The sequence below is a fragment of the Bufo bufo genome, chromosome 4 (assembly GCF_905171765.1).
Source record: "Bufo bufo chromosome 4, aBufBuf1.1, whole genome shotgun sequence".
Lineage (NCBI taxonomy): Eukaryota > Metazoa > Chordata > Amphibia > Anura > Bufonidae > Bufo > Bufo bufo.
In genome coordinates, this window is record NC_053392.1 from 69792924 (window position 1) to 69806280 (window position 13357).

The window sequence follows — 13357 nt, forward strand, 5'->3', positions numbered from 1 at the left end:
CTACGGAGCAGATTTGCAAGGCGGCCACTTGGTCCTCCTTGCACACCTTCACCAAGTTCTACAGGGTGCATACTCATGCGTCGGCTGACGCTGCTTTAGGCCGTCTGGTGTTGCAGGCGGCAGTTGATTGATGCCTCCGGTGTTGGTCTAGTTTGTTCTGGTCCCTCCCTTCTGGGACTGCTCTGGAACGTCCCATGGTTTCCTGTGTCCCCCAAGGAATATGGGCGAGAAAAGGAGACTTTTGTATTACTTACCAGTAAAGTCTCTTTCTCGCTCTTCCTTGGGGGACACAGCACCCGCCCTTCATTTGGGTTTACAGTTGTGGTTCCGGCTTGGTTGCCCCCGTTGGGGCTTGACGGTTCTTTTTCCGGTTGGTGGTTATCTTTCACTACTTGGACACGCAACTGGCAGTCTCTTCTCCAGGCTGAGGGGTATAGCTGATGGAGGAGGGGCTTACAGCTTTCACTTAGTGTCACGCCTCCTAGGGAGCAGAGCTATACCCATGGTTTCCTGTGTCCCCCAAGGAAGAGCGAGAAAGAGACTTTACTGGTAAGTAATACAAAAGTCTCCTTTTTGTCCCACTTTGGGGGGAAAAAAAGGATGCAAAAGTGCAGTACACTACGCTTTCCATCCTGCAGAATCCCTAAAAAAAAATGTACTTTTAAAAAAAATCGATATATAATGGAACCCTACGGGGACAGCTACCACGTTATGACATCAGTTTACTGTATGCGTTATACACTGGGCAAAAACGTGATGTGAACACAGCCTTAGGGCTCATGCACGCGGCCGTTCCGTGCATTGGGGACCACAATTTGCGGTCCCTAATGCACGGGCAACATCCGTGCGGCGGCCGGGACGGATCGAAACCCATTCAACTTGAATGAGTCCGTGATCCGTCCGCACCGTAAAAAAATAGAACATCTTCTTCTATTTTTTTATTTCTTTGGGCGGTGCGGAGGCACGGACAGAAACGCCACGGATGCACTCCGTGGAATTCCAATCCGTGCTTCTGTTCCGCACCGCATCTCCCGGATTGCAGGCCTTTTCAACCGAATGGGTCCGCATGCGGGATGCACACGGCCGGTACCCGTGTATTGCAGACCCACCGTATGCGTGAATCCTTACACCTATACCCCAGGACATTGGACGCCCATTTCTCCTGGCACCATAGACATGGAATAACACATGAACTGATGGAAGTGTTTAATCTTCTGTCCGGCTTCCCTTTCCTCAGTGCCTCCGCATGCTGGATTGCTTGGGGGTGCCATGGGTCCAGGCGGCTGGAGAAGCAGAGGCAATGTGTGCGTACCTTGATGCGAATGGCTACGTGGATGGATGCATCACCAACGATGGGGACGTCTTTCTCTACGGCGCTCAGACTGTATACAGGAATTTCACCATGAATGTGAAGGTAGGAGCAGAGTCTGTCCCTCTACAAGACGTACAACCTAGAAACCCGCACGGATCCGTATTCTTGCTCCATCTTAATGCTTATGATCCAGAGCTGGCAGCTGCCCGGAGTCTTTCTCCTTATACTATAATGGAACGCTGCCCCTAGTGGACAAAATGCTGTAGTTGCTAGAAGTAAAATAACATTTCTATCTGTTCCTGGGAAAGCGGGGTAGTGACTAATGTGGCTTATTGCTCACACATCAGTTCTGACCCAGCTTTCCAGACTCCTGAATGGAAGTAATACGTCCTCATTACCTGACCAATAGGCTTGTCTCTCTCATTTTGTTCCGACAAATTTACCGTGATTGCACCTAGATCTTGCCGTAAAATGTCGCATTACATTGCATCCTCTTTGCCTCCCTCTTTATGAAAGAAATGCTCCAAAAAACTAAAAGAAAAAAAACCTGTGAATTCTTATCACCTTTTTCAGTTTTCCAGCTCATATGTGAGGGTGGCTTAGCGGGAAAGTGAGTGGAAAAAATGGCCCTTATTAGATGGGTAATAATAATTATATTTGATATAACTCATTACTAAACGAATGAAGAAAACAAATTGATTACCGTTGAGGTTCCCCATTCTTCCAGTAGGTGGCAGTGTTGTGTAGTCCGTGAGGACAGCTGATATTCCCAGTACTGGATATCTGACACCCGCTCAGCACACCCTTACTGATGTCTTTGGCCCTTTGCACAGAAAGTTGTCAGTTTTCCAGTAATAGAGTTCTCTGAGCAGTGCCAGAGGGGATTACATGCCCTGCAGGGCCTATTCATTAGGAAATATTATTTACAAAAAAGAGCCTTTAGGGTGGTTTGGATATGCACTAAGCTTTTCTTACATATACAGTTCCCCATATGATGGATTAGATCCAATGAATCCACCCTATTCTTAACCACCTCAGCCCCCAGTGCTTAAACACCCTGAAAGACCAGGCCACTTTTTACACTTCTGACCTACACTACTGTCACCGTTTATTGCTCGGTCATGCAACTTACCACCCAAATGAATTTTACCTCCTTTTCTTCTCACTAATAGAGCTTTCATTTAGTGGTATTTCATTGCTGCTGACATTTTTACATTTTTTGTTATTAATCGAAATTTAACGATTTTTTGGCAAAAAAATGACATTTTTCACTTTCAGGTGTAAAATTTTGCAAAAAAAACGACATCCATATATAAATTTTTCTCTAAATTTATTGTTCTACATGTCTGATAAAAAAAAAAATGTTTGGGTAAAAAAAAAAAATGGTTTGGGTAAAAGTTATAGCGTTTACAAACTATGGTACAAAAATGTGAATTTCCGCTTTTTGAAGCAGCTCTGACTTTCTGAGCACCTGTCATGTTTCCTGAGGTTCTACAATGGCCAGACAGTAGAAACACCCCACAAATGACCCCATTTCGGAAAGTACACACCCTAAGGTATTCGCTGATGGGCATAGTGAGTTCATAGAACTTTTTTATTTTTTGTCACAAGTTAGCGGAAAATGATTTTTTTTTTTTTTTCCTTACAAAGTCTCATATTCCACTAACTTGTGACAAAAAATAAAAACTTCCATGAACTCACTATGCCCATCACGAAATACCTTGGGGTGTCTTCTTTCCAAAATGGGGTCACTTGTGGGGTAGTTATACTGCCCTGGCATTTTAGGGGCCCTAATGCGTGAGAAGTAGTTTGAAATCAAAATGTGTAAAAAATGCCCTGTGAAATCCTAAAGGTGCTCTTTGGAATGTGGGCCCCTTTGCCCACCTAGGCTGCAAAAAAGTGTCACACATGTGGTATCGCCGTACTCAGGAGAAGTCGGGCAATGTGTTTTGGGGTGTCTTTTTACACATGCCCATGCTGGGTGAGATAAATATCTCTGTCAAATGACAACTTTGTATAAAAAAAAATGGGAAAAGTTGTCTTTTAGAGAGATATTTCTCTCACCCAGCATGGGTATATGTAAAAAGACACCCCAAAACACATTCCCCAACTTCTCCTGAGTACGGCGATACCACATGTGTGACACTTTTTTGCAGCCTAGGTGCGCAAAGGGGCCCAAATTCCTTTTGGGAGGGCATTTTTAGACATTTGGATTCCAGACTTCTTCTCACGCTTTAGGTCCCCTAAAATGCCAGGGCAGTATAAATACCCCACATGTGACCCCATTTTGGAAAGAAGACACACCAAGGTATTCCGTGAGGGGCATGGCGAGTTCATAGAAGTTGTTGTTTTTTGTTTTTTTTTTGCACAAGTTAGCGGAAATTGATTTATTTTTTTATTTTTTCTCACAAAGTTTCCCTTTCCGCTAACTTGTGACAAAAAGTTCAATCTTTCATGGACTCGATATGCCCCTCAGCGAATACCTTGGGGTGTCTTCTTTCCGAAATGGGGTCATTTGTGGGGTGTGTTTACTGTTCTGGCATTTTGGGCAAGGCTAAATTGTGAGCAACCCTGTAAAGCCTAAAGGTACTCGTTGGACTTTCGGCCCCTTTACGCACCTAGGCTGCAAAAAAGTGTCACACATGTGGTATCGCCGTACTCAGGAAAAGTAGGGAAATGTGTTTTGGGGTGTATTTTTACATATACCCATGGTGGGTGAGAGAAATATCTCTGTAAATCACAACTTTTTAAATTTTTTTATACAAAGTTGTCAATTTACAGCAGGGCTCGACAAATCCCAGGTCGCCATGGCGACCAAGAATTTGGTCCTGGCGCTTGGGTATTTGTCAGCCCGTTTTCAAAGATGCGCTCTGGGAGCGCACCATGGTTTCCTGAGCCGGCACAGTGGAGAAGGAGAGAGTCCCTCCCTCCCCACTGTGCGCGGCTGCCGCTGACCACCAATGAGAACAGAGGAGGAGGAGGAGGGGAGGGACTGTGTCCACTGCGCCACCAATGACTGCCTGAATACCAATGTGCCAGCCATATCCCGGCCCCTCTGACAGGACGCTGTGATCCGCGCGATTAACCCCTCAGTTGAGGGGTTAATCGCGCGGATCACAGCGTCCTGTCAGAGGTCGGGTGCCGGGAATGTTTGTCTGCATTGGTGGCAGTGGGCAGTTCCGATCGGAGTCCCAGCAGTGTAATGCTGGGGCTCCGATCGGTTACCATGGCAGCCAGGAGTCACGCTACTGAAGTCCTGGCTGCGATGGTATGTTAGTGAGCAGCATTATACTCACATGCGCCGTGGCCGCCGGGCGCTCCTTCTTCTGTCTGTGCGGCTCATTGCTAATGCTTATAGCATTAGCAATGCGCCGCACAGACCTATGAGAAGAAGGATCACGGCGCACGTGAGTATAATGCTGCTCACTAACATACTATCGCAGCCAGGACTTCAGTAGCGTCCTGGCTGCCATGGTAACCGATCGGAGCCCTAGCATTACACTGCTGGGACTCCGATCGGAACTGCCCACTGCCACCAATGATTAATACTGGGGAGGGAGGGGGGGGGGGTGGGTTTGTTACCAGAGGGGGCTGATAAGAGGGAGAGGCTGGAGGGGCTCATCAGAGGCTGGAGGGGCTCATCAGAGGCTGGAGGGGCTCATCAGAGGCTGGCTGCCATGGTCAAAGCACAGGGCAGCAGGGAGAGTGTAAAGTCCTATTCACCCTAATAGAGCTCTATTAGGGTGAATATGACAAGCGTTCTAGGCCTTAAGGAGGCTAATAGTTATTAAATTTAAATAAAAAGTAAAAAAAAAAAAAAAAAGTTTAAACACCCCCCCCCCAAATATAGAAAACAATATAGCGCGATATATATCGCATATCGCACATGCTTAAAATTATATCGCAATATAGATTTTATGACGCGGCTCCGCCTGTCTCCTAACTAGATTCCAAGGAAATTTGTCAAGCCCTGACTTACAGAGATATGGGGTGATCACCCCCCTGTCATTGATCACCCCCCTGTAAGGCTCCATTCAGACGTCCGTATGTGTTTGGTGGATCTGTGGATCCGCAAAACACATACGGACGTCTGAATGGAGCCTTACAGGGGGGTGATCAATGACAGGGGGGTGATCAGGGAGTCTATATGAGGTGATCAGGGGTTAATAAGGGGTAAATAAGTGACAGGGGGGGGGGGTGTAGTGTAGTGGTGTTTGGTGCTACTTTACAGAGCTGCCTGTGTCCTCTGGTGGTCGATCCAAGCAAAAGGGACCACCAGAGGACCAAGTAGCAGGTATATTAGACGCTGTTATCAAAACAGCGTCTAATATACCTGTTAGGGGTTAAAAAAATTGGATCTACAGCCTGCCAGCGAATGATCGCCGCTGGCAGGCTGCAGATCCACTCGATTACCTGCGCGTCCACTCGGAATAACAGGGCCGCCGCAAAGACGCAATCCTGCGTACGGCGGTCCTGTAGTGGTTAAAGGGGTTATCCCAAGATTAATATAAAAAATGAAAATCAGACATCACACAGTACATGACAATACCTTTCTAACATAGCTAGAAGCAGCCCTGCACCTCACACGTGTCCAGAGATCTCCATTCATTGCTCTGCTAGATTTATTTTAAGCTCAGGGGAGTGTCTTTTCTGCTGCAGCTCAGGGGGCGTGTCCATGCTCACCCTATCACAGCTCAGGGGCGTGTCCTTTCTGCTGCAGCTCCAGGGGAGTGTCTTTTCTGCTGCAGCTCTCTCCCTATCACAGCTCAGGAGGCAGTTGAAGGATGTAACTGAGCATGTGCGACCATCTCAGCGAGGTGAAGAGTGAAATAATAAAAAGAACATACAGCAGGTGGCTATTCTGAATGTTTAATTACATGCAATTTACTAAAGTATTCAGATCCACGTGCTGGTTTGAAAACTAGAATATTTTTTTGTGTGACAACCTCTTTAGGCTGGGTTCACACCTGAGCGTATTCGATAAGCGCTTTTTACAGGCGTTTTTAATGGGCGGAAACAAGCAAACGCCCACTTAGGCGCGTTCCCGATCAAGTCTATGGGCGGGAACGTGCGACAATACACCCCAAAGAAGCTCCTGTACTTCTTGGGGCGTAGGGCGTTTTACAGCGCGTTCGTACGCGCTGTAAAACGCTCAGATGAGAACCATGCCCATAGGGAAACATTGGTTTATGCCTGTTGAGCGTTTTAAAGCGCGTAGGAACGCGCTGTAAAGCGCTCAGGTGTGAACCTAGCCTCAATGTGGTTTTCGAAGTGTTTTCCACTGCTGACCTATCCTCAGGATAGGTAATTAGTATGTGATCGGTGGGACTCCGACTCCCAGGTTCATTGGTCACGTGGCCTAGACGCAGCTCAGTCCCATTCAAGGTTATGGGGCTGAGTTCAATACCAAGTATCCAAATTCGACTCGATATCCGTTTCTTCAGAAAAAAAGGCTGAAAAGGAAAACCCCTCCTTCGCACCACAGGCTCAGACCCTTCAGTCTGTAGATCCACCTCTAACAGCTCCTTATCCAAACTGCCCTTCCTTGTACCCCACTTCAATTGACAACTACCCCAAAACTGTAACTCCTCGACATGTCCATTATGTATAAAAGGCATGTGCCTCCACAACTGGGGGGGTCTCTCTCTGTCCTGATTGCACTAAGGATAACTTCATACTTGCACCGAAGCTTTCCATCAGAGAATAGCCTGATGGTATTCTCCGGATCCGGCATAGCCGGCCGTGTGCCCGCCAGACCCCATTGACTAGAATAATAGTGCTTATGATGGGAAAAGAAATGATCCCAGTTGATACTATATTTTTATACTGCCATTCACTGGGAGGCGGCGATATTTCCCATATTATATGACTATGATGTGACACGTGTTTAACACCACTGTCTATAACGTATTATGTGGTTGTCACCTTATTACAGGATCCACACGTGGACTGCTACAAGGTCTCCGCCATTAATGCCAGGCTGGGTTTGGACAGAGAGTCGCTGGTTGGCCTGGCAATCCTCCTCGGATGTGATTATGTACCAAAAGTAAGCTCTTCATACAGACTGTATACGTAATACACTAATGATGCCGATATGTGCACCTATTTATGTGACATACTGGAGCTGCCGCAGCTTCTACTTGTCGGTGGTGGCCATGATGCTTAAAGGGGTTGTGCCACCGTTTAGTCGTATTTTAATGTAATTTAGCCGGAGAAACGAATTACTTTTGTAATTTACAAACTGTCACTACCCATATCTACTGTTAGTAGCTGTGACAGGTACATAACTGTTATCCCCCACATAAGTGTCCTCCACAGATCCCCCCACATAAGTGTCCTCCACAGATCCCCCCCACATAAGTGTCCTCCACAGATCCCCCCACATAAGTGTCCTCCACAGATCCCCCCACATAAGTGTCCTCCACAGATCCCCCCACATAAGTGTCCTCCACAGATCCCCCCACATAAGTGTCCTCCACAGATCCCCCCACATAAGTGTCCTCCACAGATCCCCCCACATAAGTGTCCTCCACAGATCCCCCCACATAAGTGTCCTCCACAGATCCCCCCACATAAGTGTCCTCCACAGATCCCCCCACATAAGTGTCCTCCACAGATCCCCCCACATAAGTGTCCTCCACAAATCCCCCCACATAAGTGTCCTCCACAAATCCCCCCACATAAGTGTCCTCCACAGATCCCCCCACATAACAGTGTCCTCCACAGATCCCCCCCACATAACAGTGTCCTCCACAGATCCCCCCACATAACAGTGTCCTCCACAGATCCCCCCACATAACAGTGTCCTCCACAGATCCCCCCACATAACAGTGTCCTCCACAGATCCCCCCACATAACAGTGTCCTCCACAGATCCCCCCACATAACAGTGTCCTCCACAGACCCCCCCACATAACAGTGTCCTCCACAGATCCCCCACATAACAGTGTCCTCCACAGATCCCCCCACATAACAGTGTCCTCCACAGATCCCCCCACATAACAGCGTCCTCCACAGATCCCCCCACATAACAGTGTCCTCCACAGATCCCCCCACATAACAGTGTCCTCCACAGATCCCCCCACATAACAGTGTCCTCCACAGATCCCCCCACTGGATGCCTCTGTGGTCAATCACACAAACGCGCGTATTACGAGCGTTTCCTAAATACAAAAACGCCCCAAAATACGCCTCAAAAACGCCTGTAAAGCTCAGGTGTGAACCCAGCCTAAGACCTAAGTTATATCCCCATCTAGTGGTGGGATGTACAGATTACACCTAATCTGCCTGGTAACAGGGATTTTGCAGATATAATACACACAAAATCATACATTACAACATAGTACTGTTGACAAGGTAAAAAGTGCTTTTAAGCAGTGCCCCCACACACACGTAGTGGGACGCTGCAGGTTTAGCAACTTTTTAGGTAAAAACTTATAAACGGTTGTGCCCGGCCTGGAGCCTGATGGGTGCAGTATGGCACCAGGATTTTTAGTCTTTTTTTTATCTTTTGGTTTTCTGCACCTGCCAATAAAATATGCACATGTATTTCATCAAGGAGATGCCAACGCGTTTCAGCGCATCGGCCTTCGTCATCGAATAGTCTCACAGCTCGGATTCTTGATTAAAAAGATGGCGTACATCCCCTCCTGCTGCTCAGGTGTTCATCAGACTGATTTAATTAACTCTTACAGTGCTAGCAGCAAAATGACTTGCGCGATGTGCAGGACAAGAATACAAAAACATGGAGAGAGAGCACACTGGTGCCGAAGTGCGTCAGCATGCGTATAGTATATACCAGGGGTCAGCAACCTCCGGTGCTCCAGCTGTTGCAAAACTACAATTCCCAGCATGCTCCATTCATTTCTGTGAGAGTTCTGAGAAGAGCAGAGGAAGTATGCATGCTGGGAGTTGTAGTTTTACAACATCTGGAGTGCCGGAGGTTGCCTACCCCTGGTATATACAGTCTAAATATGTGACCAATAGACTTACTATTAAAAGTACATCCATTTAACCCTTGGGGAATCTGTACTCGTCAGTCCCATAGAGAATAAATCCAGCGGCAGCGCTCCACGCTCCGGCAAACCGCTTAGTTTTTCTTGGCTTCTAGGCTCCCATTCTCATGACTGGTGATGCTTATCCCCCATCCTGTGTGGTTTGTCCGTTCTCTGTGGGGGACATTTAATAAGACACACTATTTATATCTATCCCTGCTGGCGTCAGATGCCCCACAATTATTAAGAACTGCACGTCCCTTATTAATTGTGCTGCATCTGTGCCCCAGAGCTGAAATCTACACCAGCAAGGTGTATACTCCTCGCCTCTCTCCACCCACTTTTTGGAAAAGTGCATGGACCAAACTTTTTTCTGTCCCCCTTTGAGCCCCTGTATCATGCAGCGCCCTCTCTGGGCCTGCATTAGGCTTAAGACTGTACCCGTTTTACCTTTTATATTTCATTGTGGCCCTCAGACCGGAAAGGTTTGTGCACCCCTGATTTAAAGGGATTAAGTTAATCCAAGCCAGTCTGCTGTAAGAAGAATAGAATGCGAACACTGCATGACTGCCACTTTTGAAATATCTCTTCTGTTTGATAAGTACTTGCCCCAGACAGAGCTGACATGTTGTAGGTCTTGTGTCAGACAAGAGTCTCCTCGGCAGTATAATGAGATGAATGACCCAGGCGGCTGGCGACATCTGGCTCCAATTTGCTGCTGCTCTCATACCTGTGCTAAATGAGCAACCCCTTCATACCAGAGCAGCGTTAATTACCCGGAGCAGCACTTCACATCTGCTGATGCTTGGGAAGTCCCAGTGACACGGCTTTGTCCCGTTCATTAGCGCAGATTGACTCGTTCACTATAGATCTTTATGGTCATGGAGGGAGGGGGAAAGAAAACGACTCCTTTTAATGCTGAGGGTTCCTGATTTCTAGAGAGACAGTGTGGACGGCTGATCACCCATTTCCTATTAAAGGGCTATCCTGGTTATATTAGGTTATCCCTTAGGCCTCATGCACCCGACCGTATGTATTTTGCGGTCCGCAAAAAATACGGATGACATCCGTGTGCATTCCGTATTTTGCGGAACAGTAATAGAACAGTACTATCCTTGTCCGTAACGCGGACAATAAAAGGACATGTTCTATTTCTTTGCGTAACCCATTTTTTGCGGACCCATTGAAATGAATGGTTCTGTATACTGACACGGAAAGAAAATAAGTTTGTGTGCATGAGGCCTTATCCACAAAATAGGGGAAAACTATTAGATTGGTCCTACAGCTTAGGGCCCCCACAAATCATGAGAGCTGAGGACCCTTGGAGCCCCCTGAAATGAAATCGTCAAATGCAGTACTCAGCTGAGTGGATGCCCAACTGGCCACTCCGTTTATTTCGGGGGCTCCACAGGGTACAGGGTCCCCATTCTCATGATCGTTGTGGGTTCCGGCGGGAGGACGCCTACAGATCTAATGGTTATCCCCCATGCTGGATAATAAAAATCTAGCCGGAAGACCCTTTTAAGAGAAGTGGTTGGGGAAAAAACAAATAAAAAAAAAGTTCAGCTTTTTTCCAGTGACAGCACCACTGTACTCCATGGGTTGTGTCTGGTATTGCACCTTTAGTTAAAGGGGTTTTCCGACATTATACTACTGATGACCTATCCTCTGGATAGCTCAAAATGAGTACAATGCTATAATAAAGAAAATTGCCCCCAGAGGTGTACATGGCCTTTAATGTAAAAATGAAAATCAGACAGGATATAATACATGACCGCCTTGTACTTCACATGGATCAAGAGGGAGATCTCCACATCCATTACTCCAATTGCTCTGCTAGATATATATATATCAAGCTGGCAGCTTGGGGGGTGTCCTTTCTGCTGCATCTTAAGGGGCATGTCCTTTCTGCTGTAACGCTCTACCTACCACGACTCATGTGCGACCATCCCAGTGAGCCGGACCAAGAAATAGGAAAAAAACAAACGACAGATACGTTTTATTGAATAACTCGGTGACTAGGCTAAATCTTTAATTTCTTGCAATTACAAAAGTATTCAGATCCTGGTGCTGGTTTGAACAATGTAGAATATTTTTCATGGGACAGACCCTTTTAAATGAAGGGCGCAGGCTGGGTCCTCCGGGGCTGCTTCATACAACGGCTCTTCACTCTGACTAGTAGAGGACGAGATCTCGCTCTTGGACCTCTATTGTCCGCAGCGCCGGCCATCACTTTACTGCTTGTTGTAAAACTTTATAAATTATTGCAGATCCTCAAAAAAAATTAAAAAAAATGGCAAACAATACAAGCCCCGGTATCACAGATGTGACGGTTGTCAGACTTCGGATCAGATCATAATGGAGTATTGTGTGAGCCGTATTGTCGGAGGCCGTCCTGCACTGCCGGGTATTCACATCCCCGGCCGGATTTTTCCGCTCTCCAAGAGATTCACAATTGGCATAATCTGCCGGGTGATTGCTGCGGAGTAATGAATGCTGATTTCCTCTGCTCTGCGGAGAAAAGAGAAAGCTGGGTTGACAAAACTGAAGTGCAAATGAGAGCGGTGAACGCTGCAGCCTTAGAGAACGATCCGGAAATTGCTGAAAGTCATTCATTGTAGAAGACATTATAGGGCGGTACGTTTAAAGGGGTTTTCCGAAACTTTCATATTCATGGCCATCAATATGCGATCGGTGGGGGTCCGACTCCCAGCATCCCTTCCGATCGGCTGTTTGAAGAGGCCATTGTGCTCCGGTAAGTCCCACGGTCTCTTCCTAGGCCAGTGCCATCATGTTCATCGGTCACGACCTAGGCGCGAAGTGAATGGACCTAGCGCAATACCAAGCACGCCCACTGTACAATGTGTGGCGCTGTGCTTGGTAAACTGCAAGGAGGGACTATGCTGTAATGCCAGGGACAGCCACTAATAAATGTACAGCACCGTGCATGGTAAACACAAGGACAAGCAGTCCCTTTAATCAGCTGATTGGCAGGGGGGGGGGGGGCCCACTGATCTGATATTGGTGGCCTAGCCTAAAGGTAGGCACTTGTAATGAGGACCCTTCTGCCCCCCTGAGATTCCTCGCGAAATAACATTGCTGAGGCTTCTTTTCTTAGAACTGTGCCTTGCACCCTTCCTCTATAACTCCTTCTGGAAATGTATCCGTAAATTAATAACTCTGTGTTGCTATTACCGGAGCAATATACATATTCAAGAGTAGTAAGTGAGGAGCGTCACAATGCAGTTATAAGAAAGAGGCTCCAAAACGTTGATTATACGTTGATGGGAAGTATTAGTGAATCAGACAGGTGAGTGAAGTGCCGTGGCCCCCCTGATGCCCCCTCAGCCTGCTGGGGCGTCCCGCAGATGCTGTAACGAGCAGGGCTCTGCTGACCCCGCGGTGTGATAGACTGCGGCTGCTGAGGAGCCTCGGCATTTATTCATTCCTATTCTGCGCACGGACTGCAGTCACTCGCATCTAATTTCCGTTCTCCATAACTGTCGCCTTAATACCGCGGCCATAAAACAGATAATTGGGAAACATTTGATTAACGTTTGCCTTGTAATATTTCAGTTTTTTTTTTTTCCCTCTGCCTAGAGCCAGGAAAGATCTGAAAATTAAAGAGGACCTGTCACCTCTCCTGACATGTCAGTTTCACTAACTACTTGCATCCCCCATGTAATAGCAATTCTGGAGCATCTGCTCTTGTCACTCCATCTTGTTCCTTTATTATTCCTGCTAGAAATGATGTATGACTTGCCAGTAGTTTGCAATGAAGGTCCTGCTGTGTGTTACCAGTTGGTGAGTATCCCTGCACAGTCCGACACACTTCAGTTAGTGCTGCTAGTGTCAGACTGTGTGCAGGGACACACCCCAACCGGAAACACCCAGCTGGACCATCATTGCCAACTGCTGGCAAATTATTAATTCCTAATTATAGCAGGAGGAATGGCATAATGGAGTCATAAGAATAGATGCTTCAGGATTGTTTTTGCAGGGGGGGGGGGTGCAAGTGGTTACTAAAACAGACATGCTGGAAAGCCCCTTTA

The 13357-nt window shown here is 47.0% G+C and overlaps 1 protein-coding gene across 1 annotated transcript in view; it reads left to right on the forward strand.

The window, feature by feature from the left end:
• The window catches only part of GEN1 (GEN1 Holliday junction 5' flap endonuclease), a 44597-nt gene that overhangs the window by 14248 nt on the left and 16992 nt on the right, over window positions 1–13357 (forward strand). Inside the window, exons 4-5 of the mRNA XM_040430972.1 lie at window positions 1238–1414; window positions 7248–7358. Coding sequence (XP_040286906.1) covers window positions 1238–1414; window positions 7248–7358 — 288 coding nt within the window. The remainder of the gene's footprint in view (window positions 1–1237; window positions 1415–7247; window positions 7359–13357) is intronic.